The sequence below is a fragment of the Heliangelus exortis genome, chromosome 16 (assembly GCF_036169615.1).
Source record: "Heliangelus exortis chromosome 16, bHelExo1.hap1, whole genome shotgun sequence".
NCBI classification, from domain to species: Eukaryota; Metazoa; Chordata; class Aves; order Apodiformes; family Trochilidae; genus Heliangelus; species Heliangelus exortis.
The window spans coordinates 15518430-15546310 of NC_092437.1; the positions used below are offsets into that span (position 1 = coordinate 15518430).

Sequence of the window (27881 nt, forward strand, 5' to 3'; positions counted from 1 at the left end):
ATGGTCTTTGAGTGTGACAGTAAGTAATCAAGTCAGGACTTTGGATGGGAAATTCAGTGTCTGTTTTAAATTCCCACAAGATGGGCAATATTCAGAAAAGCCATTAGTGATTTATTTGTGCTGAATCCTACCAGGCTGTAATTAGGGTTAAATTTGCATTAGTCTGTAGAAGCAAAATGATTGCCCTGGAGCATGACTGGGTCTGGGCTTGAGTTTGATTAAGTTTTCAGTGAAGACATTTTGGTTTGTGACAACCAAAAATTAAATAGTCTTGAACATGGGTGTGTGATGTCCCCTGTGTGCTGGGGATGTTCCAGAGAGGACCCTGAGGGAACTCTTACACTCCCAAACTGCTCCTCAACAGAAATATCTGCTCAGACTAAATAAAGGAAGGAACTGTTAGCAGAGTAGAAGCTGCCCGAGTGTTCACACATCCTCTGAGGAGTTCCACAGGTGCCAGCAATGCTTTGTCCCCAGGACTGGGCTCCATGGGGGCCCTTCAGCCCCTGCACTTCATCTTCCTTCAGCCTCCACCCTGAGCTCCCCATAGCAGAGTCTCAGGCATTGAATCTTTAAAAAAATAATTTATTCAGGTGGCACAGCTGGAAAAAAATAAGCCAGCCCAAGCTGGATGTCTCCAGAGAGGGCCCCCAGACAAAGAAATCCTTGTACAATTACACCCTGGTGAGTCTGCACCCCTCCTCCTGCTCTTCACAAGCCTTTCTTTGGTCCAGTGGTGATTTCTGGTCTGGGGTCTCCTAAAACCTTTTTGGGTTCCTCCTCTGTCTCTGGCAGGCTGTTCCCTCTCATCCTGTTGGGTTGCAGCTTCTCCATCCCTGGGCTGAGCTCCTCGTGCTCCCAGACTGAGCCATCAGTGGGTGTGATGCTCCTACTAAATGCAGAACACAGCCACGAGGAAGCAAACAACCTCTAGTCCAGAGGGAAACGTGGCTGGGTGAAAGCTCACAGCTTGCAGCCTGCAGCTTCTGCAATTCCAGCTGCTGGGGCTGTCAGTCCTGAGCCTGCACCAGGAACCCCCACGTCCTGATGCTGCAGGACTGACTCTGAGCAGAGCCCTCTGTTCACAGCTCCGTGACAAGAATTAGCACAAGTGTCCATGGTTTCCTAGTGGCTGTAACCTTATCAATACCTCATGCAGTGTGATCTTTACCCAGTCACTAAGGCTAATAACAGATTTCAGACTACTTGATTAAATATATATTCTTTGGTGTGATAAGAGGAGTGGCAAAGAAAGCAGAACTACTTTCTAACCAATGCCAGTTACAAAAAAAAAGGCTTGTTAGTAAATCAAATTTGTAAAAATGCACTACATATAAATGCTATATTAAAAATATGTGTATACATGTTGCAAAACCTCTCTCCTCATTGTCATAGGTGAGGTTTTTTCTTTCTTCATTGCCTTGGCAGATCATCCATCCTGTACTCTGCTGGATGGGCTTCCATGTCTCTGGATCCTTCTTGTGGGTCTCAGCACAGAATCACAGAATAATTTGGGTTGGAAGGGACCTCTCAAGGTCCCCCAGTCCAACCCCTGCAGTATCAGGGACACCCTCACCCAGATCAGGGTGCTTAGAGCCTCCTCAAGCCTCACCTTGAACATCTCCAGGGATGAGGCCTCAACCCCCTCCCTGGGCACCCTGTGCCATTGTTCCACTGCCCTCATGGCCCAGAACTTGTTCCTCACATCCAATCCAGATCTGTTTTTCTCTAATTTAAATCCATTGCCCCTCAGCCCATCACTCCAGGCCCTTGCACACAGTCCCTCTCAGCCTTCCTGGAGCCCCTTCAGATTCCCCTTTAGCACTTCCCATTCCTTGGCTGACAGCCCCAAGCCCGGGATAACATCTTCCATGAGGAGCTGGATGCTGGGAACCCTCGGGAAGTCACAGAACTGGGAGCAGGGACTGATGTGCCAGAGGGTTCTGTTGCCATCCAGAGGGATGTGGGGCAATTCCTGCTGGGAACCCGATGCAGGAGAAGTGCAAAATCCTGCACCTGGGGAGGAACAACCCCGGGAATCAGCACATTCCCACCCAGCTGGAAAGAGGAGAGGATGGAGTGAGCTGTGAGGCAGCAATGGGAGCTTGCAGTGAGCTCGGGCTGTGCTGGGAGCAGGGCTGGCAGGGGGCTCAGGACTGATCCCCCCCTCTGCCCAGCACCAGTGCAGTGCTGGGTCCAGTTCAGGGATCCCCAGTACAGAGGGTCAGGCACCCAGCTCAAGGGGTCCCTGCAAGTGGCTTCCAGAGGTCCCTGCAGCCCTCAGCCCATCTGTGGCTCTGCAAGGGTTGAGAACAGCTTTCTGTTTGATTTCTGTCTCCCCTTCCTTCCCTTTCCTCTCTTCCTCTCCACTCTGGCAAAATATAATTTTTCTGACCAGCTGGACATTCTGGTAAGAAAATTATAATATTTCTATATAAGAATTTGTGTGATTATTCATCTGGTTTGAGTATCAACCAAGGACAATTTCTTACAGTTATAAGGATTTTGAAACAATGTGATGGGATCCTACATCTTTACCTAGCAAAGGAAAGGGACAAATTCTAATTCCTAAGGCCACTGTATTTTCTCATCTTTCCTTCTCATCTTTTTATTGTAAGTGAATGACTTACATATTTCTGAGCCAGAATATCTGATTAAAGATATGTTTACATACATTTAAATGCATTCAGGCTTGCATTATATATGACAGCTGATGAATTTTAGATAAGGAATACAATGACATCCTGTCATCCTTTGACCCTTTCTTAGGTTAATCTCTGATATCTGTATCTGTCCCTCAGCAAACAAACATTTCTGTCAACATCTGATCTATGTTTTGAGCTCTGGGCTTTGGACTTATTGTTAGAAGAAAAAAGTTCATATGTTTTGAGCCCCTTTTAGGGTGTCATCTGTATCACTTTTGTAATCCTCAGCTGTACTTAGTAATAAATCAATAAGGATTTTTTTAAAGATTCCTCTCAATGAGACCTGCCTAGAGCATTAGAAAAATCAGGAATGGGATCAAAATTTCATGGTTAAAAAATATCTAAATGTGAAAGCAAAAGAGCACTGCTAGGGAGAGGGTGCAGTCACCCAGATGTGGGGTTGGCCCTGGGACTGCAGGTGATGGGCAAGAGAGAAGGGGAAAATTATCAAACCAGGAGGGGGCTGCAGGAAGGGGCAGAGTACAGGGGCAGGGAACACTGCAGAGAGAGTGCAGAGGAGGTAAAAAGCAGAGGAAGAGTCCTCAGAGTCTGGGACAGCTCTCCCTGCTCTCCTGTGTCTTCCCACATCTCTCCTGGTAGTTTAACCAAGAAGGAATTTTCTTGGATAACTCAGGGTTGAAGCAAAGAGCTTGAAGAGCAAGAGGAAGATGCCTTCTAGACACCTGTTTGCTGCTGCCCTGAGCTCCCTCCATACTTTCTGAACCCTAAGGGTTGGTGCAGTGGTTGATGATTGTTTTTCCCCCTGTTGCTATGGAGAGTGCCCCATAGATGCTCACCTGGGGTAAGTGCTGGGGGTTGCCCATAGTAAGAATGGGCAAAGAAAGAGCAATGGATTGGTCGTAATGGTTCCCTTCAGGATGTAAATATGGGATGCACATTCATCTCTTTATTGATCTTTCCTTCCTCCCTTAAAGCCCTTAAAGTTTGTTAAAGTTAAATGCCCTGTGTCCCTGGCAGCAGGAGAGGAAGGGCTGAGGACTCTGTTCCTATGGATACATCTGGAAAAAAAACAATCTGATTTTTAAGTGATGAGGCACAGATATATTCCTGTTTCAAATACACTATGGAGATATGTCTTGGAGATACTGGTTACTGGTAGAATGCCCCAAAAATCCTGGAGGTGGATGTCCAGATGCTGAGCTGGGTATGATAAAAAACCCCACTTTCCTGTTTTGGGTCTGTCTTTTCAGGTAGAATAACCAATACAAATTCTCATCCTGATTTTTCCTGATTGTGTGAAAGGGAATTAACCCTGGAACCTACATTTTCAGCATGATATTTGGGCTGTGCTGTCCTTGTGGATAAAACCAGGCTTTGGTCCCTCACTGGATTAACCCATCCTGGTTTAGTGTGGCTGTTTGTGTGCCATTGGAACAGGTTGTTTGGTGCTGGTTGGACAGCACTGTGTCTGATCTTTAAAAAAAAAGGTTACAATACAACCTTTCCAAAAAACCCCATAAAAACCCAAGGCCCAAACAAACAAGAAACCCCAAACTTAAAAGGACCCAGAAATCTTCTCAAAAACAAAGGTCAAGATTTTGCTAAAAATACCTGTTCCATAGCAATCTCCCTGGTTATCTGCTCCTGGAAAAAAATCCCATTTATGATAGTATTAACCTCATTAAAAAAACCCATTGTCTGTTTAGTTTTGAGAGGGGCAAATCCAAGCTGCCAGCTTCACAGCTCTTGGCTCCACTAGACCCAGTTTGAAATACAGACTTGAGAAGCTGCTGCAAACCAGAGCCTTATGGTGTCCCCAGTTTAACACTTTGGGTTTAACAGGAGGCATTGGCAGATGGTCTGAAAAATTCTGCATTTGCACAAAGCACAGTAGCTACAGCAGGAACTCAGGTGGGGTTTGCAGGGTTTGAAGTTGGGCACACAGTCAGCAGCTGGCGTGGGACGAGGCTTTGGTGGAGTCTTCAGTTCAGCATTTTTCTAGGAGAAAAAACCATGAAGATGCTTGTAAAAGTTAAATGAGGAGGGGTCAGAAGAAAGCAGAGGTGCAGAGCAAACCATGGGAGCTTTGGGCTTGGGCAGTGAGAGCTGCATGAGCAGTGATAGAGATGTGGGGGGGCCGGATCCTGGGAAGTGCTGGCTGAGCACCACGTCCTGAGCACCAGGATAAACCCAATGAGCCTCAGGGTTTGGGCAATGAGAAACCTGACTGCACAGAGTACTGGAAAATGATCTGCAGGGAAGAATGTGGCAGCAGCCAAGAATCTGCAAAGGCAATGGCATAATCAGTAAAATCTATTAAGGAATTACTCTGGGATCTCCAAACTTTTCAAATCATAGAATCATAGGATGGTTTGGATTGGAAGGGACCTTAAAGAGCATTTACTCCCAACCCCTGCCATGGTCAGGGACACCTCCCACAGCCCAGGGTGCTCCAACCCCATCCAACCTGGGCTGGAACACTGCCAGGGATGGGGCAGCCACAGCTTCTCTGGGCACCCTGGGACAGGGGCTCAGCACCCTCACAACAAAGAATTTCTCCCTAATATCTCATCGAAATCTCCCCTCTTTCACCTTAGAGCCATTCCCCCTCAGCCCATCCCTCCAGACCCTTGTCCCAAGTCCCTCCCCAGCTTTCCTGGAGCCCCTTCAGGCACTGGAAGGTGCTCTAAGGTCTCCCCATTGCTCCCTTCTCTTCTCCAGGCTGAACACCCCCAACTCTCAGCCTGGCTCCAGAGCTGCTCCAGCCCTCCCAGCAGCTCCAGGGCCTCCTCTGGAGTTATTTCTTGAGCTTTGAGGCTGAGAAAGGGGAGGGGGGTGACTTGGCAATGCTCTTCCTCACCTGCTTTGTCTGGCAAGCTGCCTGTGGGGCTCAGTAGTCCTCTGTGCATCCTGCCTGCAGCCACAGCCTGGAGGGCTGGAAGAGCCTCTGAGCCTCCCCAAGGAGTGCAGCTTCTGTGTCTGTGACTTGGAAAGGTGGAAAACTTGGGGCTGATCGTGTGCCTGGAACCTGGCAGGAATCTCTGGATCCTTCCTGCTCCAGGCACCCTATCCAATTTTCATCTTGGTAAATTCTCAGGAGTTTCAGTTTTAAGGTAAAATGTTCCGAGGTCTCTCAGTGCTTCAGCAGCTCTGACAAAGTTTGATCCCGGGGATGTCCTGCTTTGGGCTGGAACTGATTGTCACCCTGAGACCCCTTTAATCCTCATCCTGTGAACTGAGGAAATGTTTGAAGGGGAGCACAGGAGACATCAATCAGAAAGGAAAAGGAGGAGCTCTCCATGTTTCAGTTTGGTTGTAAATGGCTATGGTGACATATTCAAATGGAGTAAAAATGTCATTTCCTACTCCCCAGGGCAATGTTTAGAATCTAGGAGTCCAACCCATGTCATACTCCACATTTGAGACCTTGGGGTAACATCACATTAAGGAAAACTATCAGCCTGAATCTGCTGACCTGATTAAAGGACTACTTAACCTTCCCAGCCAAATGCCAACTTCTTTCTGTGTTTTGACTTGGATTTTTTGTCCCCTGCAGCTCTCAGCAGACAGAGAGTTTGAGCCCTGGGCTGCAGGTGCCCTGCATGGGGTGATACCTTCCTATTGTGGCTCTCAAAATCATTTTACAAATACTTAAACCAGCTCAAGCTTCAAGTTTGTGTAGGAGAGACCCTCCCCCCCCCCAAGCCCAAACAATAACCTCAGACCAGTCAAAGGTCATATAGTTTTCTTTCCACCATTAATGTTTTGCATCTGTTTTTACAGTATTTAGAGCTTCAAACTGTAAGTAAATAATTTAATCCAGGAAATGGCTCAAAAAGCCTTGCAAATGAATGCACTGAGCATAATTAGAGAGGTATTAAACCATTTTAATTCAACAATGTTTTCAAAACAGCCACCTACCTTGGCAGATTTCTTGTTCTCTGCCTCTTTCCTGCTGACTTTCTGGGATCTTTTAGTTAAATCTTGAAACAGAAGAGCACAACATAACATTAAATCAGTGTCATGGCACATTATTGAACGGAGATGCCCAATGCTGCTGTGGTGCCAGGGAAGGCAGGGAATGGTCTTGTGCCTATCCCAGGGGCTCAGCTCCTGCTATCCCTCAGAAGGGCCCTGATGCTCCTCTTTTAGGAGGATTTTTTCTGCACATTGTTTGGTCAGATGCAAACTAACTCCAGAGAAAAAAAAAGCAAAGTCTCTGTGTAAAAGCTGAGGGCACTCATGCATGTTAGTCCCATGAACCAAAATAGAGAAAAAAACCCAACACCTTTGGAATTCCATTTTTTTTTTTTTTTTTCTGTTAGGAGGTGATGTAATCTGCAGGATTTTGGCAAGAATTAACAAGCCAAAACCTCCTTCTTCAACTGGCCTAAGCTCTTCATATGTGTGCTGCCTCCTTTCATTCTTCAGTTTGCTGTTCCCGTTTCACCTAACACCTTGTTTTAGGAACCATCACTTGCAGAGGTGTTTCATCCACATGCCTGCAGCTTTTTTTGAATATTTGTATTTTTTGTGAATATTTGTTTGTGAATATTTGTAGAATCAAATATTTGTGGAATTTTGGTCAATGCAGAGGGGGTGTTCAGGCTATGCCTGATGTAACTGTTTATCAAACCGCTCATATTTGTGAACTTCCTCATTATTATCCCTCATTATTCCTCATTATTACTGAGGGCTGCAGTTGTCAATGCAGTTGTTAACATTATCATATCAGTTATAATTTTGTTTCTTAGTATATTTAAACTCTGGGACTAAGACTTCTCTTGGGATCCAAACCATCCATTTCCCCCTGTCCTGCCACCCCATGCCCTTGCCATAAGTCCCCCCCCAGCTTTCCTGTAGCCCCTTCAGGTGTTTTAAGGTCTTCCTGGAGCCTTTTCCCCCCTGGGCTGAACAGATTTGCTCCAAATGCTTTCTTTGTGTGGGACCGAGCAGTGCCCAGGGCATGGCTCTCCCTCCATCCAGCTCCTGAACTTCCCATCCTGCTCCTGGGTGTCTGCTGGCAAAGCAATAAATGCCATGATGTAGCCTGAATGCTCTGTGGAGCATCTTTGGGAGAAGGGAAAGGAATCTGCTGAAATGTGGCTTATATCTCTGACTGTAATTGGAATTTTCAAATTTACTGGAAGTGTGAAACTGAAGGCATCCAGGCTCCCAGGACCATGGAACAATGTGGTCTGGGGGCTGCAGACCAGCACAAGTTCTAACAAACTTGCAGGTAAAGAACCTTGAGGTAACTCTGGATTCCAATGTTCAGATTTCACTGGAAATGCAACTGTGGGACAACTGCTTCTCCTTAAAGAAATTATGTCCTGAGCAAGAGTGCAGAGAAAAAATAAGAAACGAGGTGAAAAACCAACCTGCAAAAGTTCTGCAAGGCTGTAGGTGGGAGCTAAACAGAAGCTGCATGGGTTAAATCAACATTCTGATGCAGCTATAAGTGACACTCTGCACTTGGTTGTCCCCAAATACCTGCAGGTTTCTTGAAAGAAAAGATGGTGGCCTGAATGACATTCAGAGTGTTAAGGCAGGCACTAGGAAAAAATTTTGTGAAGAGTCAAGCCCTTCCCTGACAAGGCTCTTCCCAAGCAGGAGAGGGACACTTGTCAGTAACACCTGGGACATATCTGCTTCTGCTTGGGAAAATAAATGAGCCCTGTTTGTCCCTTGCACTGCTTTTCTCTTCTCCTGGCTAAGGATGGCTTGGCACACAGGTGAATTAATACCCTGGAGAACTGGGGGTTTCCCTGCCACAAGAACAGATCCTTAAAGAAAGTCTAAATATGTTCCCTTTTTTCTACTTGCACTGGGCTTTCAAAGGAAGATTCCTGTCCATATTGACAGAAAACCACTTGTCCTCAGTATGAAATACTCAGTAGGACACAACCCGAAGTGAAATCTGTACAGTTAAAACAAATTATCTGTTTCTTTTTTAATTTTCTTTTTTTTCTGGTTTGCCACATCACTGTTCTTGGGCTGCATGTTCCCTGCAGTGCTGCAGAGTACTGAGGCACTGCTATGAAATTGCAAGGCTGCAGCCTGCTACCAAAACAATCCATATTTATTGACAGTATTTATTGTAATTTCTGCAAATCTTGTTAGCTGGGCAGAGAATGGCAGATTTTACTGACCTGCTATGGAGATGGGGGGGAGGTCTTGGAGGTTCATTTGGCTGCTCCTTGGCAGGTTGCATTCTGTCTTCTCCTCAATGACCATGTGAGCATCAGCAGCTCTGAGCAAGCTGCAGCACAGCAAGAGGATCAGGATGAGGCTCTTGCTTTCCATCTTAGGCAGGAAAAATCCCATTGTCAGGAAACCCAAAGTCGGTCAAAACCTGCATGTAGAGAGACACCAGGACTCAGCAATGGTTTCCTGTCATGTTGTGCAGCTTTGACAGCATCCTAAGGCTTTCTTTCTTCTTTGCCTCTGATATTGGAATACCCAAGGCTGCAGATGTCTGAGTGGGAAAATGCTGCCTCAAATATAACTCCTTCAGGTTTTTTTGTCTTTTTCTTTTTTCTGTCTTCTTTTCTCAAAAGGTTTCTTTTCCTCAAAAGCTTGGGGTGAGTTCTCCTCACTTTTTTATGGACTTACTTGCTGTATGCCCGAGGGCAAAAGAATTTGTGCTTTTGACCAGCTCAACCACATCATCAGATTTTTCTCAGAAAATACTCTTTACAATTTTACTACAAAACCTAGAAGAATTTAAAAAACCCACAAATTATGTTTCCTATTAACTTTCTCAATTTAAAAGCAAGTTATGAAGAAATATTTTTATTATACCCTGATGTGGTTGTTCTGATCCTATAATGAATCATAACTTATTCATTTAAGTTATGGAAGGTCCAGTGCTGGAAAGCATTTGTGGCCCTGGAGTGTAGCATGGATGTGAAGAACTTTAAGAGTTTAGGAATACAATTAAGTCACACAGGAATAAAACAAGGGACACGAAGGCACAAGTTGAACTTAATATTGCCACTTCTATTAAGGATAACCTTCTAGAGATAGATCAATAGCAAAAGGAGGGGCAGGGAAAACCTCCATTCTCTGTTGGACATGGGGGGAAACACTGTTACCAAAGATGAGGAAAAGGCTGAGGATTTGAACACTTTATTCTCCTCCCTTTTCAGCAGTCAGACCTTGGCCTGAGGACAGCTGCTGCTGGGCCTTGTAGAGAGAAGCTGGAAGCTGAGCAGCTCCCCTGTAATCCTGGAGGGAACAGTGTGTGACTGCTGAGCCACTTGGATCCTCACAAGTCTATGGGACCAGAGGGGATTCACCCCAGGGGGATGAGGGAGCTGGGGAAGAGCTCCCCAAGCTGCTCTCCAGCATTTACCAACAGTATTTCAGTCTCTTCTCCCAGGCAGATATCAGTCAGACAGGAGGGAATGGGCTTCAGCTCTGCCAGGGGAGGTTTAGGTTGGATATTAGGAGAAATTCTTTGCAGAGAGGGTGATCAGACATTGGAATGGGCTGCCCAGGGAGGGGGGGGATTCTCCATCCCTGGAGGTTTTTAAGCAGAGACTGAATGTGGCACTGAGTGCCATGGGCTGGGAACCACGGGGGGAGTGGATCAAGGGTTGGACTTTGAGGGTCTCAGAGGTCTATGAACTTCTAAGATATAACCAAATCTATTGGATTTGGAGGAGTTTATGGATAAGCCTGGGCTTTGCAGAATGTGGCCATAGACCTTGTGAGAAGGTGCTGGCCCTGGCCCTGTGGGAGAGCAGCTCTGCATGGGACACAGGAGCTCACAGCCTCCTCTCCTCTTCCTCTGGGTTCTTAACACTGCTAAAGTTCAAAGTTCTGTTTGGTTTCCATGTGCATTATGCTCATGCTGTGTCAGAATGAGGGGAGCCTTCCCCTGGGGTAGCTGTTTGTCAGTGGAAAGCTACCAGTAGCAGTAAAAAAGAGTGAAACCAAATGTTCTGAGCAATTAATATAACCAAAGAGAAGAGATGAAGATACTCTGCACTTGAAGAGCTGCAGTCTGATGACTGCTGCTAAGCTGAGGCTTTTGTAGTCTCCACTGACCCATCCATCCTGTGGGATAATATTCTGCCTCTAATCCCAGGTGCTTGGGCTCAAAAATCACCTGGCCTAAAGGACACCGGGCAAACTCCTACACAGCAGTGCCTGTGGTAGCTGCCTCTGAAGCACATGAAAATCCTCACTAGGTCAGGTACCTGCCTGGACACTTTTTCTGTGCAGGACACATCCCCTTTGATTGGTTTTCCCATCTCCTTTCACAGGTGATACCCAAACCTGGCAGATTTCTTGATGCTTTCTAAAGACTGTTCTAACACAAAGTTAGATATAATCGTTTAGATCATAACCATTCAGGTCAGAATGAGAAATTCTTTTCATGTAACTGATCTTACCAAGCAGATGTTCACATTCTAGCTGTAGGCTTAAAATTGAAAAGAACTACATAACAGCTTCTGTTCCTAAGAGCTTGTCTGGGTTTTCCAAATACACAGGTGGTCAAATAAGATATATTACTAAAGTAATTTTAGATTGCTTAACAGGATCTAGGCATACAGGAAAGGAAGAAATTTTTTACACTGAAGGTGCTGAGCCCCTGTCCCAGGGTGCCCAGAGAAGCTGTGGCTGCCCCATCCCTGTTCCAGCCCAGGTTGGATGGGGCTTGGAGCACCCTGGGCTGTGGGAGGTGTCCCTGACCATAGCAGGGGTGGCACTGGGGGAGCTTTAAGGTCCCTTCCAGCCCAAACCTGTCTGGGGTTCTCTGATACATTCATCTGTTCCATGTAGATGCAGACATTTCATCTCCTGGTTCTTTGCCTGCTCTGAGCTGAAGCTCACAATCTGTGATCTGCACATCGTGGGGGCTGTGCTGTAGGTTTTGCTTCTTTAAGCAACTTGTGAGCCCAGCTGCAGGTTATGCTCTGGAAGATGAGCTGTGATTTTCAGATCAGGGTGTGCTGCCCACCTGGGGAGTGCTGGAAAGTACCTGTCTGCTGGAGACCAGAGTCCACAAAGGATTGTTTCAATAACTTGTTCCATCCCAGAATGTTGTTTCCATTGCAAATCCTTTATCCTACCAAAACTGCCCAGGAATGCAACCGTGCCTGTGCAGATGTAGTGACCCAGGAATGTTTTACAGCTTGTGTCACCTCACCAAATGACACCCAAATGGGCTCTGGTGCCCAAATGCAAACCTGGATGCAGATGTGGATTTGTGTTCTTGGGCACGTGGAGGTTTGGTTTTTTTTTTTGCCCAAAACACCTGGGTGGGAGGCATGTTACAGCCTTCCAGTGACCAAAATGTCAGATATTTGGTTTTGTCTTTTGCACTGTAGCACAGAACCCCTGCCCAAGGAGTGCCACACTAAGGAGTGGTTTACTTTCTGATTTTGCTCATTATTTTCCTAATTGTCCTTCTAGGACTCATCAGAGCCTGTCTAAGGCAATTAAACAATTTTCCTTACTTCCTGCAAGCTTCATTTCTTCTTTCCTCTTAACACTTTGTTTTAAGAGACTTCATTTTCCTATTGAGCCCCTCACAATGGAAAGCAAATTGCTTTAATAGAAGTATCTTCAGAGGGTTACCATTTATGGCTTTAATGAAGCTAAAATGTACCAGGAGGATTTGAACATTTTCAGATTGTTATTTCTGGGGACTTAATCTTGCACAGCGCTGAAATGTGAACCACGGAACTCCAGCCACAGTTCAGCAAATTTTGTGAGGAATTAGTGAAGATGTGGCAGTGCCTTTTGTTCTCAAGGGAGTGGCACAAGGGCATTTGAAAACCAAACCAAACCAAGTTTGAACAGTTTGTTGACTTTCAGCAGAGATGGCAGTAACCTCTTCTATGCCACTTCCTCTGCTTTGGCTTCTTGTGTTCAATATATAAATAAAGTTTTTTAATACTGACCCCAATTGTTTGCTCTCATGAGCACTTTTCCTGAACGTAAACTGGGGAAATGACACATAATGTTAAACAGATTTTGTCTCCTTTTAATCTATTTTTTCAAAGAAATTACAGTTCTGTACATTCAGTGTGTTTGAGGGCCACTCATTTCTTGTCACAACTGATTTCCCTTTATTTAAATATTTATTCTCATGTAACCACAGGGTGAACCATTTGCAGCCTTCCTACATAAAGCCTGCTGTAAACACTGAAAGGGAGAAGTTGAAATTTTCTTAGGAGGTCTGGGAGATTTGGGCCAAGACATAAATAAAGTTTCATTCAGCTGGGGGGGAACAGGCTGGAAAGCTGAGGTCCTTTTGGCATGGACCCCTCTCACCTGTCCCTGAGGTTCTGGAGCAGGATCACAGGGACAGATTCTGCAGTTTCTGCTGTCTGAGGAGACACCTGAGCTCCTTCCCCATCTCCCTCTGGGAAGCTCTTGGCCACCCCCACCCCACACATCTCCTCCTCTGGAGCCTTTCCAACCCCCTGGATGTGTTCCTGGGTGTCCCAACCTGGGTCACCCTGCTCTGGCATTGGGGTTGGACTGGGGCATCTCCAGAGGTCCCTTCCAACCCCTGACTTTCTGTGATTCTCTGATGATTCTGCCCTCATTTTTCCTGCCACTGGAGCATGAGAAAAGCTGACTGGGAGGATGAGAGCAGCAGAGGAGCAGCTCTGGGTGTGTGGTGCATGGGACATGTCCATCCTCAGACAGGCCCTGTGCTGGTGGCTTTGGTGTGGCTTCTGCCTTTGTGTGTCAGAGGTGTGGGTCCTGGGAGCAGGAGGAGGAACAGCACAAAGTGTTCTGTTCCTCTCTGTGTTCTGCTCTTGGAGTTCTTAGGTCACTTCGGAATCAAGTTTCCAAGCTTCTCAAATGCAATTTTGGAAGCTGAATACTTGAGCACACCAAACAACAGCAACAAAAAGAGCATATTCTAACTTTTCCTGGAACATAAGGGAACATATTTTCCCCGGAATTGGGGTCTATGAATTTTTTTCCTTGAAGTGCACCTCAGCAGTGGTGCTGAGCTCTTCCAGCTGCTGGAGAGGCTTTGCTGGGCACCCTGCCCTTCAGAATGAGGGGAAGTGCCCATGAGACTCAGTTTCCAAATGTTTTCTGACCTTTCTCACCTTCCTCCGCCCTGGCAGGTGACAAGGCATCACCCACATTATTTATAGGGGAAGTTGATTTCTCAAAACAGGGAGGAAACCCTCCAGCCAGGCCTTGTCTTGCTGGAATTTTGTAGGAAGAGAAGTGGCTGCCTGGTTCTTCTCTCATCCTTCTGATGAAGAAAGTGCCTGGTGTGGTTTGGTGTGATGGGAAGGTGCAAACAGGCAATGGCAGTGAGAGCTGTGCCAAACAACATCCAATTCCTGGCACAATTCCCTAAGCTATCTACAAAAATTAAAAGCTCTTCAGGGCTGCTGAGAAGCACTGTGAATTACTGACCATGAGTGTGTGGAGAAACAACTGAGGGTTGGTAGCTGAAAATCAGCTTTCTTCAGACTTTAAGCAAACTTAGGTCCAAGTCTTTTTTTCTTCTACAGATAACATTTGGGACTATTTTTCTAGTTATCCCCTATTACCTCTTAGTGTTACCAGTTTAGCATCTCCCCCAGCCTGTTCCTGCTGCCTGTATGAGACCCTGGTGCAGGGCCTGGACTGATGGAGGGCCAATGAGTTCCTCTTTCCATCCAGAAGAACCCAGTTTTCCCTTTTTATAAAGCAGGTTTAAATCCTTTTTCACCTGGATAAAATCTCAGTTCATCTTTAAACAAAAAGAAATGACGTGAACTTCTAGGATTAAAAATTCTATGGGGTACCATTGTGTTACATCCAAATTTCTTTTTCTTTTCTGCTTTCCATTGGAAACAAGGCTGCTGTTCAATACTATTGACAGAGTCAGCCTGGCAAGAGGCACTGGAGAGCTGCTCTCCATTCTCATTCCTTTTGTCCTTTCCACCAGACTCTTGTCTCTGGTCTTTTGTGTATTGAACTCTGCACCCCTACTCCTATTATTTCTATTTTCTCGTTCTACCTTTTTTGTTTTCTTTCATTTTCAGTGACCCAATGAGTACTGAGTTTTCTTTAGACAAATTTCTCTTGCCTTTCATGCATTTAGTTCTTTTTCCATTTACACTTTGTCATTTTTTCTCTACCTCATCCTCGTCACCTGCAGCTGGATAATCCTGAGGGATGGAGCAGCAGAACTGGATGTGATGCAGAGGGCAAGGTCAAACACTTAGGGTTGAGAGCATAAAATATCTGAAATTAATGGCTTCTGGATTTCAAATGATAGAAGGACAAGAACTGGGAGTGTGGATCGCAGCATGACCAAGGGTAACAATGTGCTGCAGCTGGGAGAAAACTGAATTAAGCCCCAGGCTGGAATAAGAGAAGAATTTGTAACAGAAATGTGAAAGCTTTCCATATAGGATGCAGGCTCCCTCCACAGGCACCCCCTGGTTGTGGGGAGGAGTTTTTGTTCCCCTGTGAGGTTTGGGCTGTGCTGGAGGTGGCACATGCCTGCATAGGGTCTCCCATGCCAGACAGACCCCAACAGGAGGGTCAGAACAAGTGTCCATGGGCAGGATGGGCTCAGCAGCCTTCAGGACCATCCCAGGAGAAGGACAACTCTAACTCCAACCCCAGGCAGAATGGAACTGGTTCAGCCCTGTAAGGCCATCCAGCTGAGAGAAGGACACTCTAACCAAACCTACATCCTGAGGACTTCCCTGTCACCATCTGGGCCCTGGCAGATGAACCTCAGGAGTAAAGTGTGGGGCCAGTTCTGTGCATGCTGAGCCTCACCTGAAAAAGCCACAGTGCAGGCTCAAGGGCTGTACCCACACCTGTAAAGCCCCTGCAGGGACAGGAGAGGGGGGAGACGGGGGGGGAAAGGGGCACTGGAAGCCACAGACCCAACCCTGGATGCAGGAGGCTCAGGACTTGGGTTGCTCAAGACTGAACCAGGAGGTGACAGTCCTGTTCAGCACCATCCTGAGTGACCAAGCTGCCTATTTCAAGGAAAGCTCTGCTTGTTCCACATGGAGAGGGGCCAAGGAAAGGTGGCCAAACCAAAGCTCATCTCCACCCCCAACCTGGCTGGCTGACCATGGTCAGTGGGCATCTTCTGATGTGGTCGAACAAAGACAAAGAGAAAAAGCACACATGTCCCTCTAAAGGTGTGTTCAGAGTGACACTCACATGTTGGAACATCAGAACCATGCTTGATGCAGCAGGCAGTGGGCATCCTGAGCACCCTTCTGCTCTGATTGCCCACGAACTGTCACAACCTAACATCAATATTGCTCTCTCAGTGGAGTTCATCAGGAAGGCAGTCCCAAGGAACATGGTGCTGGCTACACACTATTGCTCAGGCAAACCCAAAACTGAAAGACACCTCTCAGGAGTTGGCTTCATGATTAAAAACTCCATTGCCTCCAAACCTGAAGATTTCCTGACAGGTCGTTCCCATCTCATTATTTCCTTGCGCCTCCCACTACACAAGCACCATGTTGTTCTCCTCAGTGTTTATGGTCCAACCCTCCAATGCAGAAAAAGTGAAGTTTTACCTGCACCCAACCTGCACCCCCTCACCCAAAAGGTTCCTGCAGATGCTAAGATCATAATCTTTAGTGACTTCAACACCAGAGTAGGAAAGAACTATGAAGGAAAAAGGAGTCCTGGGCAAGCATGGTATTGGAAACTGTAATGACAACGGACGTCTCCTGCTGGAGTTTTGTGCTGAGCAGCAGCTCACCATCACCAACACTCTCTTCCAACAGAAAGACAGCCTGAAGACAACCTGGAAGCATCCTGGATCCAAGCACTGGCACCTCACTGACGTTGGCGATGTCATAGCTGAGCGATGCCCGGTGCCTTGTGCCATGCAAACTTACCCTCTGCTTGAAGCCCAAACCTAAGAGGGGTGGCATCCCAGGGAGGAGGCTCAAACTTCACCATCTTCCAAAAGGTACAGTGAGAAACAGCTTCCAGGTAAGCCTTGAATCTGGACTTTTGGATCATCCCATAGATCCCTCTCCTGAAGCGCTTTGGCAACACATTAACAGGAGCATCCTGCAGTCCTCTGAAGAATCCCCAGGGTGCTCCTCAAAGAAAACCAAAGATTTCTTTGATGAAAACACCCAAGAGATCCAAGAACCGTTGTCAGAGAAGAGAACCGCTCACCGAGCACACCTTGCTCAGCCCCTTGCCATGTCAGAAAAGCAGCCTTGCCTCTGAATGCAGTGAGTTCCAACAGAAACTTGGAGACATCCACAACAAGTGGTGGATCAGCCTGGCAGAAAAGATGGAACTGTGCAGGGTATGGACCCACACACCAGGTCCAAAGCCCCCTACTCAGCGCAGACGGCCAAATGCTTCTCACAGGTAAAACCTCCATCCTGACCCCATGGTCTGAACATTTTCAGACTCTCTTCAGTGCCAGCCGTGTAGTCCAAGGCTCAGGAATTCAGCACATAACACAACAACTGGTGAAACCCCAATTAGACACAGCCCCTTTGGGAGAGACTCTTAAGGCCATACAGCAGCTGGGAACTGGCAAGGCAGCTGGGGCTGAATCCCACCCAAAGTCTGGAAGCATGGAGGCCAAGCTCTCTATGCTCAATTTCATGAGATCCTTGTGATTTGATGGGAACAAGGCAAATTACCACCAGATCTGTGTGATGCAGTCATCATCACCCTGTACAAGAAGAAAGGAGAAAGGTCAAACTGCTCCACCTACTGAGGTGTAACTCTGCTCTCCATTGCTGGAAAAATCCTTGCAAGAATCCTTTTGAACAGGTCAGTACCTGCTATAACAGAGGAAGTTCTACCTGAAAGTCTCTGTGGTTTCAGAGCCAATAGTGATACCACAGACATGGGATTTGTTCTCAGACAACTGCAAGAGAAGTGCAGGGAACAGAACAAAGGACTCTGTGTGACATTCATTGACCTCACTAAAGCTCTTGACACTGAGTAGAAAGGGCCTGTGGCAAATCTTGGAACGATTGGAGTCCCCTCAGGTTCCTCAAAATGATCATTCTGCTACCTGAGGATCAGTGGGGCTAGGTCAGAGATGGAGATGCACTCTCTGAATCCTTCCCAGTAATCACTGGTGTGAAACAGGGCTGTGTTCTCACACCCACTCTATTCATAATCCTCTTCAGCATGATGCTCCAAAGGGCCACGCCAGTCCTGGATGAAGAAAATGGCATTTACACCTGATATCAGACTGATGGGAGCCTCTTCAGCCTGAGGTGACTGAATGCCCACACCAAGACCCTCAGTCCCCAGGTCCCAGAGTTGCTTTTTGCTGATGCTGCTGTTTGCATTGCTGACACAGCAGCAGCTCTGCAGCTCACACCACCCTGCTTTGCAGGGGCTGCAATGCTTTGTGGGCTGGAAGGCAGCTTGAAAAAGACAGAAGTTCTCTCCCAGCCTGCACCACAAGAACACTTCCATCAGCCCCACATCACCAGAGCTGAATCAGAGCTGAAGTCAGCCCAGCAGCTCAGCTCTTTGGGATGAATTATTTCCTTAGATGCCAAGATTGTCAAAGAGAGAGACACCAGATTAGCAAATGCATACAGAGCATCTGGAAGACTTCATAAAAGAGTCTGGAGCAACAAAGACCAGAAGAAAAGTCCAAAGATTGGTGTCTACAGAGCCATTGTACTGTCTGGTCTTTTATATGGGTCTGAATCATGGGGCATCTACTGCCATCACCTGTGACTCCTCCAATACTTCCATCAGTGCTGCCTCCCTACAACCCTAAACATCCCCTGGATGACTGTGTGACCAATGTCACTGTCCCTGGACAGGCAGGGGTCACAGCAGGCCATGCTACTGAGGACACAGGGCAGGGCAGGTCTCCAGGATGGAGGATCACGACCTCCCTAAGATTGTGCCACCACCAGAGGAGCCCCAAAGAGGAGATCCCAGGACTCCCTGGAACAACCCCTCAGCTCTGGCCATGCTGACTGCCAGCAGAACAATCCTCCTGCAGGTCCTCAGCTCCCATGGGACTGCAGTGCTCAGATCCTGGATGGGTGGATGGATGTTCTCAAAGTTTGGGGCCAGCTCCCATAGCTCTGTGTGTCTCCTATCACACACACGTGTTACAAAAGCAGCACTATGAGTCTGATGGCATCACCTGCAGTCCAGTGTTGTTAAGAACAGTCCTGACTTCATCAGTGGAAAGAAGCTGACCCTTTGCTTTATCTGTTTCTGATAACCCTACACACAGACATCAGCCCTGCTCCTGACCTCAGACTGTGTGAGGCATCCTGATGCCTACAGAGCACTGACAGCTGAAGAGGCACAGAGCCCATCTAAAAAGATTTGCTATTTGCAGGACTGTGCAGTGACAGGCTTGCTAGGGGCTTGTATATACTGACAATCCCCAGTTTACAGGTGCTGTATGTGTTATTTTTGCAGACACACAGAGCTGCAGTCACTTTTAACTCTGTGTGTAAGGCAGGGGACAGCTCAGCACAGGCTCTTCCCAACCACCCTCCCTTGATTTTATTCTCTGCAGAAACACTCCTTTATCAAACCCTAATTACACCTTATATCTGACCCTTCAAACCACAACCACTTGATCTCAAATGGGCTGAAAAGAAAGAAAACAAATTTCTATCTGAGGATCTTCTGCTGAGTCTGTTGTGGCATCACAGCTCAAGTTTCAGGATGGTTTAGTGTAATAATCTCTATAGCATGGAATCTTTCTTTTTTTTAAGACACACAGGGGTTCAGACATCAGTTATGTTTGGACTAGAAAGAAAGAGTGACAGGTGAAGAAAAACTTGTCCCTCACAGTTCCCATAAGTCACTCCAAATTATTCCACTCACTTTCCTCCCCTGGGCTGCCTCCCCTCTCTGCTTGGATGCTGCTCTCAGCTCAGTAGGGACTGAACAACAAACAGAGGTTTGAAATCCAGAGGAAAAGGCTGAGATGAGACATAAGGAAAACCTTTCTAATGTTCAGGATAGGGAAGTACTGAAGCAGTTTGCCTGGAGATATTTAGGAATGGATTAGATGCATGTCTGTCAGCCAGGCTGCCAGCCTGCTTCTCACATTCAAAACTAACACAAAAAAACCCCAAAACCCAAAGCAGACAAAACTGCACCCTCTTAAAAACTACCCAGTGTGATGGTGCATATAAAGCAAAAGGCTGGAACACTTTTCATACAGATGTTACACGCTGCAACTGAGGAGGGAATGAATTTTAAAAGAAATTTAAAAAGTAAAACCAGACTGTAATAGTAAGGATACCTGGTCACAACTCATGTCAGAAGAAGCAAGGTGTGCTGATGGGAGCTGCTGCTCTACTTGAGTGGAAAAGGCACAGGGAATCAATGATTTAACACCCAAGTGTAGTGATCAGGACAAATGATGTGGGGTTTGCTTCATGGATAGTGCCTGTAACAGGGCTTTTGTGCTTAGTGTGTGTTTGCACTGGATTTAGAAGTGACTGAACTGATGGTTTGGGAGAGCTTTTGAGAAAGTAGTCCCAGGGTCCTACAACAGCACTGGGTATTCAATGCACAGCTGAAAATCTGACAGAGCAAAGGTCCAGGGGAACTGCAGACTGACAAAAGCAAAGCAGATGTGCACATGCCCTGACTCCTGTGACAAGCTCTAGACCCTACTTGGATGGCACCACTTCACTCTTTAAGCCCAGTGATAAAGTGTATGGCAACCTGTTACTCTAAATTTGTCTTATTTCAGTTTACAGAAAGTGAATCCTTCTAAAATCTCCTCTTCACTGTGGAAAACCCTTTTGTTTTCATTTATTTTTCCCCTCCTGAGAGGTGTGTGGATGGGCAGGTAGCTTCCCAGTATTCTCCCAGTTCAGGTGAACAGGTTGAGCCTGTAGAATTACAAAGTATAAATGGCTTTTCTCCCAGTTCTTCAGTTCTCCACAGGGCTCTTCAGTTTTCTCTTTTTTTCCTTTAGTGGCTATGCTGAGGCCAAATAATCTCCCTGTTCCATTCTAGCTCTTTTTAATAAAGTTTTTTATTTTCTACTCCAATTTTTCCCTAGCATCTGAATCAAGCCAATGCTGTTCTGTGTCTTATTGACACTGAGCTCCCCACCCAGCCACACCAGTTTACCAGTCAGCACCTGCTTTAAACTGCTCTTCTAACCTGTATGGGATGGAACTGGGGGGCTGTGGTGGGATGAACCAGAGGTTGAATGGATGGGTGGGTGGATAGATCAACCGATTAATCAATCAGTTAATCAATCCATCCACTGATTACAGAAGGAATCCTGGGCCTTAAGGACCCCAGAGGAAGGGGTGTTCATTTCCCAGGGCTGTGTCCTTGTTCCTCAACCAGCCTGTGAAATGCTTTATAACAAATTATTTAGACCAGCTGATTTAAACCCACTTCAGTAACTGTCTTCTGGACAACTCATGGAAGGTAAAGTGTTTTTAATATCTGGTTTTGCCCCCATAGTGAATGGAATAGTTATTTTGGAAACTCTTTCCTTTTCTGTGTTGTTGTTTTTGGTTTAAGTTCAGGTCTGGTGCTGGTGCCAGATGCACAGAGGTTTCTGAGAGGGCTGACCTCCAGTGCACTGTGCAGGTCCTACCTGGAATTTCAGCTGCTTGGCACATATTACCATTTTGCTTGCTGTTTTTAAATAATTCTAATATTCTGTTTTTGTTTTTTTTCTTAACACCAATGTCTTACAATATTTTATCCTTTAAAAATGACTTTAGAGCAATGTTCTCCTGGTCCTCAGGTTGTTTGAAACTCAGGGACAGATCTGATTGTAAGTGTATTCCTGGCTTTGTACTGAGAGATGAGGCACTTTGTAAAGTGTTTGAGTTTGAGTCCTTCTCCTGGTTAATTTGGGAGAAATAGAAGTTAGAGTTCTTCTTAGCTTTAAGGAACTCCCTCTAGAAGGACAGGCATGCTCTCAGGAGATGGGAAATGGCAAAGTGTCCATCTCTGAGGACTGTAGGGAAGAGGAAGCTGTGAAACTGTTGTTGCTGGCTGTTCACTTTCCATAGAAACTGCTATGGAAAATGTTTATTGCCTCTTTGTCTTGTAAGAGCCTGCATACTGTTTTAAGAGACACGACTCTTTTTGACATCTCCATTTGACCCAGCTCTCTTCATACCTGCTTTACAGTCATGGACACATGAGATTTCCTATCTGAAGTTACTCTAAGGTCTCTGTAATCATAAGGCTTTTTCTATTTGCATGTTCAGGAGCAAACTGGGTTTTATGTTACAATCAAGACACACAGGAGGTGAAGTTCTTTTGACTTTGTTGTTGTTTAATAGGATAAGAGTTTTATGAGTTATTTGGTCTGGGACTGGTAGAGGCTGGTGGTGGATTAGCTTAAAAAATCCTCTGGGCAAGAATAAATCTGGAGCTGATGGCAATGTGAGAAATTAAAAAACAAGAGTTAAGTTATATCTGAGGGTAAAACCAAAATAAAATCACTCTCTGGCTTTCCCTGTGATTGATTTCGGGTGGTTTGCCTGCAAGTCAGAGGACAGAGTTTCCCCAGTGCAGGTCCTAGGGTGGGAAGTGGTGTTGGGTGCCCTCTCATCCCCGTCTGCAGGGGATGGAAAGCAGAGGAGAGGGAGTGCTGGGGGAGTTCCTGCTGGGCAGTCCCTGCAGAGAGGATGGGGTCCAGGGGTTGTGAGCAGCCCAATGATCAGTGCAGGGGGGATCTGAGAGCCCATGGGGGTCCCGGGTGCCCCAGCCCCATCTGCAGCCTCGTCCCCACTTCTGGGATTTGGGTGCTGATGAGGTTATGGCACAGCTGGAACTTGGGATCAGGCTGCTGGGAAGAGCTGCAAGGTGCCCACTCAGGGACCACCAGGTTCCCCCGTGTGCTCCAGAGAAGGCAGGAATTCCTCCTCAGCTGGTGGCAGAAGGACCTGCAGAAGGGAGACTGGAAGGAGCTGTGACTGAAGGGCTGGATTGAAAAAGAATGATAAATCTCTTACTTATTTTCCACATGTAACCTATCTTCTAACCACCCTGCTTGCCCATATCTTTGTCATCCTAAACCAGAGGTTTCTGGCTCGTGTTAATCTTTATCTGGGAATAAGTACAATATTTTGGAAGGTCCTGCTCCCAGACTGGTGACACCACATTGTCCCACACCACAGCCACCCCAGTGCTGATGGGGGAGCAGAGACTCTGGCATGGTCACTGGGGTGGGAGGGAGTCCCCCAAGGCTGTGGGGAGGACTGGAGGTTTCTGGACTTCCCTTCCACATCTGGGCTGACTTATCTGGCTGTGGCATGGACAAATAATAAGCTGGAGCCATTAAAGTTTGCAGCTACTCTGCAAATAAATTTGTTGCATTTCCATGCCTATTTAGAAAAGAGGAAAAAGAAAATAAGAGCAAGATTGATGGCATTATTGTTCTCTGTGGGTGGGGAAAAAAAAGTGGCATCAGTGACTGCAGTCCATATGGAAGAAAGACATTGGAGCAGCCTTGGGTATCTTAATCCGGAGCTCTCCTTGATCTTGCAATCTCCCCAAAGTGCTGGGAGGCACAGCTTTCCTCATGGAAGGAGGGAAATCCATATGTGGCCCAGAAGTGGGAAATGATGATGAGGACAACTGTCTGGCAGATCTGGGTTAACTCGGATTACCCTTAGGAAAACAACACACATTGGGAGAACATACAAAATTATGGGCAAACATTTAAGAAAAAAATTTAATATTTTCGACTCAAGATGGGAATTATTGTTCTGGAAAGCAGTGACTCAGAAGGATTTGGGAGCTGTGGTGAAAATGAGCTCCCAGTGAACCACTGCTGTCTAAAGTGCTGATGTAGCTCTGGAAGGAGGGAACAGAACCAACTTCAACAGGAGAGAATTCTCATTGGAGAAGGGGATGGTGGTTCTGGCAGACACTCCAAGAGTTATCCAGTTGGGAAGAGTTGATGAACTTCACAAATGATCAAAGGAATGGGGCTGCATGGCTGGAAAGAGCTCCTGGAGCTCATCTGCTCTCATAGCAATGAGCAGCTGTGGAGAGGCTCAGTTCCTGAACAGAATGGGCAGGGCTGGAGTGAGGCTGGAGGGAGGATGGGGTTGACAGAAGGGTTTCCAGATAAGAGACAAAGGTGTCATTGGAATTGCTCTTCAGAACCTCTACCCAAAGGCTGAAACAGTTTCTAATATGTAGAACTTAGAATATTATGTATATATATATATGTATTATATATATACAATTATATACAATATATGATATATATAATATAAAAATATATATATACATATAATATATAAATAAATACATAATATATAATAATTGTATATATAACATACAATTATATATATGTATTATATAGAACTTAGAATACACATTTTTTTTTTTTTTTTACTAATGAATACAAATTCTAAGCAGAATTGCTGGCAATGATGTGGTGCCTGGGTTATGTGTCAGCTCATAATTAGACCTTGGGTTATTTTTATGGCCTTACACATCTGAATCTGTGCCGGGACTGTGGATGTTCACTTCAGGAAGGGCATGCTTGGGGCAAAGATGATACTTTTATATTTCTATAGTTATGGCACTACAGTTTTCCTACCAACTGACCTATCTCTCTGCTTTGTTATTTCACAGTGTGTTGGGGTTTTTGTTTCTTTTCAAACCTAGGATCACTACATCCTCTTTAGCTGTAGGAAAACAGATCAAATTTATCTCCAGAGGCTCAGACCTTGTGAAATGCCCCATGCTGAAATCTTGGAATTCTTTCACTGAATCAATGAGCTTTGAAATTCCCTGTGCAAATGTTAAAAAGCTCAGGGTCTCAGGGTAAATCCTTCAATAATATTTTCATAGATTTTATTTAGAGAGAGGGAATATGTCGTAGCTGCAATGGACTTGTTCTTTCCCATGGCTTGTGTCCCCTGAAATACAAAGTGTGGCTTTCAGATGATCTGCCTGATGTTGCCTCTCTGCTCGTTTTTGTGAAACAAATACTGCAGGAAAGAAGTCTTGAGGTTCTGCTCGGCTTTGGCTCAGGAAGGTGCCTGTGTGGATTCTTCCTGACTCAATTTTTTGGCTGCTCAGAGAGGGGGAAGTGGATCCACTCAGCACTGAGCTTTGTTTCATTTTCTTGGCTGTCACACCCGATGGTTCAGTTGAGTTATTGCTTTCCCACAGTGGGATTAGCACCTTTGGAATTTTATTTATTTATTTATTTATTTATTTATTTATTTTAAGCAAACATGCTACCATCCCCAGGAGCCTTGGGGCTGGTACCAGCTGCAGCCTCCCCTAAGATCACCCATCCCTGCTGCCCCGAGCTGCTTCACCTTAGCACAGGAATATTGGATACAGAAAGGTTCTGCCTTCCCTGTCCTGACACCGCAAATCCAACCCTGACACTGCTTTCAAATTACATAAGACTTAAAAAAAAAAAAACAAGACTGAAAAGAAATGGTGTGATTTGGGAAACAAATTTCATGCGCAAACACCCTTCAAAAGTCCGTGGGGTTTTCTGTTCCATTTCCTCTGTTTACAAGAGGCTGTTAGAACTTCAAGATAAAAAAAAAGATGGAATAATTTTTCTCTTCAAACCCTTATACCACAGGAGCCTGCACACTTCTTTACCAAGGTGTTAAGCAGACAGTTTGAGGTTTTAGTTTGGTCTTTGCTCTGCAAAATGCAGGGAGTTCTGCTTACGAGTCTGTGTGCAACTGATTGAAGGGAAAGCTAAAGATGGAAACCTGTGTTCAACCTGGCAAAAATCTTCAGCTTTCAGTGAAAATGTTCATTTTCCTCACATACCTTCCTCATCTGTGATCATTTGTGTATTACTGTATTTGGGGTATTATTATATTTGCTTTAGTGGATAATAAGAATTTTTCTGTAAATTGGAAGATTCACAACGAAGATTCAGAAACGTTATTTAAAAACCAAACCAAACTGACAAAAAAACAACCCCAAACAAACTAAAAAAACCCAAACAACAACAACAACAAAACAAAAAAACAGAAAACAAAACCAGAGCAAAACCCAACAAAAAAAGCAACTAGCAACAAAAAAATCCAACTAGCAAACAAAGTCCAAAACAACCATCAAAATGAAGCACAAAAATCTTTGTGCCCTGACCATTATTAATCTCAAAAGGCCTTGGTGAGAGAGACTGAGATTAAAACTGCCCAGAATGTGAACTGGAGAGACTTTAAACTAAAGTTTTTTTTAAAGCTTTAAACTTTCTGTCCCAAAGAAAATGGACATGGCTCTAAAGGAGAAGAGGGGAAGGTCCTGAAGGCAAATAACACTTCTGAGGAGCCTTCCTGTCTCAATTTAAGTCTTTCTTATATTAAGAAAATATCAGAACTCAGAAAATCAGAACTCAGAAAATCAGAACTCACAAACTATCCAAGAGCCAGCAAAGTGCCAGAGGCTCTGGGGAACGCAACGCGCTGCTCTTTGTCCCCACAGCTCAAAGTCCCAGGCAAAAAAGATCTGGGTATTATATAAGGAGGGAAAAAAGTAGGAAAAATTGTAGGCAACATATGCAAAACAGTAATTAATACAGCTGTTTAAGGAGCTAAATATACTAGAATGAAGAACTGTTTAATTTCCCAGTGACTGCAGGCGCTCTAAAGTAGAAAATGTAGAAAATGTTGCTGGGAAAATGTAGGCTAGAAGAAAAAAGTTGCTGTTTAAACTAACATTCAAATTAGTTCTCAAACTCATACTTTGTTAACTAAAAAGCAATCCATTGCTGCCTAAATGTGCACAAAATTATAAAATCTTCTGAGCACTAATGGGGGATCAGACACTTGCACAGATGTGGCGGAGAGCTGCTTGTTTTGTGACGTGCTGTAGAGAGAACTTCCAAGGTAAAGTAGAAAAAAGAATTGAGGTTTGAAGAGAAATATTACCTCTCCCAAAATAATATCAAAACCTTTAATTTAGGAGTGTTAAAAGTTTCAGGAAAATAAGATATTTTATTTCAGAAGTGTATAGTGATTTTATTTATCTCACGTGAATGGGAGAAAAAAATGATTTAGTTAACCAAAGGAAGGGGTGTAAAAAGTATAGCTTAGTAAATGCATTTTATTAACACTGGAATCACACAATAAGAGTGCATAGAGATAACAATTAAAATAGTTCTGGGGGGAAAGCGTAGATCCGAGTAGACCAACCTAAAAAGCAAAATTTGTAACAACAACAAAAAACCCGAAGGGCCCAACAAATCAAACAGAATTGAAACAACCTGAAAATGATGCTGCAAAAGAAATAGATGAACAGAAAACCGGAGGAAAGAAATGCAGAAGAGCAAAAAGGTGAAATATCAAAGTCGAGAGAGTTTGAAACTTCCCTGCTTCCCAGAGCAGAGAGAGAGAGGTTGAGCGAAGACAAATCTCTCCATTGCGGCAAAAGCTGAGTTTTTCAGGAGCAGAGGAGAAGCTTTCGTGCCCTGTGAAGAGGTGAAATGTTGGGTCCTACCGGCACCGCGGGCTGGAGCTGAGGTCCCCGCATCGGGATCCCGGGAGGCGCCGGCGCTGGGTCCGCCCGGGCTGCAGCGAAGCCTTGGAGTGGTTGGTGCTCCCGGAGAGCTTTTAAATATCACCTCCTCCCCACCACAATGCACCAAGCATTTCCTAAATTTTAGCTGACAAAATCCTAATCAGGGTGAAGAGTCTATTCTTCTGGATTTTCTGCTTTTTTCCTTTTCTCTTTCCTTTTTTTTTTTCCCCTTTTTTTTTTTTTTTTTTTTTTTTTTTTTTTTTTTTCCTTCTTCAGCTTGATAACTGCATGTACAAAAAACAGATGAGCTGAGAAGAATGAGGCACAATTACTGAAAGCATATCGAATGTCCCTCTATAATTTCAAGGGTTTAATTAACCATTGAGGGGTACAATCATACTTTGTGCTCCCTGCTTTGCAGCCATGTGCATGTCATGTGTGGGACAAGGGGTTTCTACCTACTTGGTTGTGCTCTGTGCAAAGGGATGGATAGAAGGAAATAACTGTTGAGCTCTTTTGCCTCTGAGGTGATGGCTTGGGCTTGCAGCCCAGGGCACCAAAAGTTTTAGATTGGAATAAGTGAAAAAGTGTCACTTGGTTTCTTGGAAGCTGAGTGATCAATTTGGTTCAACAGCCTCAAGAGTTTGCATGAAAAAAGATGATGGGGGGGAAAACGTCCCTGTCAGGAAACAGATCTGCAGCCCCTCCACATCTCTCTGTGTGATCAACAATTTCTAAGAAGTTTTATTTTAGTCTCAGGACTATTCCTGCAATGGAAAA

General features: G+C 45.3%; 1 protein-coding gene and 1 long non-coding RNA gene across 2 annotated transcripts in view; one reads left to right on the top strand and one right to left on the bottom strand.

The window, feature by feature from the left end:
* Positions 1-27881, top strand: part of LOC139803582 (uncharacterized) — a 247811-nt gene that overhangs the window by 199284 nt on the left and 20646 nt on the right. The gene's annotated exons all lie outside the window — the stretch shown is intronic.
* On the bottom strand, positions 2606-27240 carry ASIP (agouti signaling protein). The gene is made up of 4 exons (XM_071759877.1): positions 27081-27240; positions 8819-9021; positions 6588-6649; positions 2606-4664 (listed from the first exon to the last, which is right to left on the bottom strand). The coding sequence occupies exons 2-4, from the start codon at positions 8991-8993 to the stop codon at positions 4488-4490; spliced, it is 414 nt and encodes a 137-aa protein (XP_071615978.1). The 5' UTR covers positions 8994-9021; positions 27081-27240; the 3' UTR covers positions 2606-4487.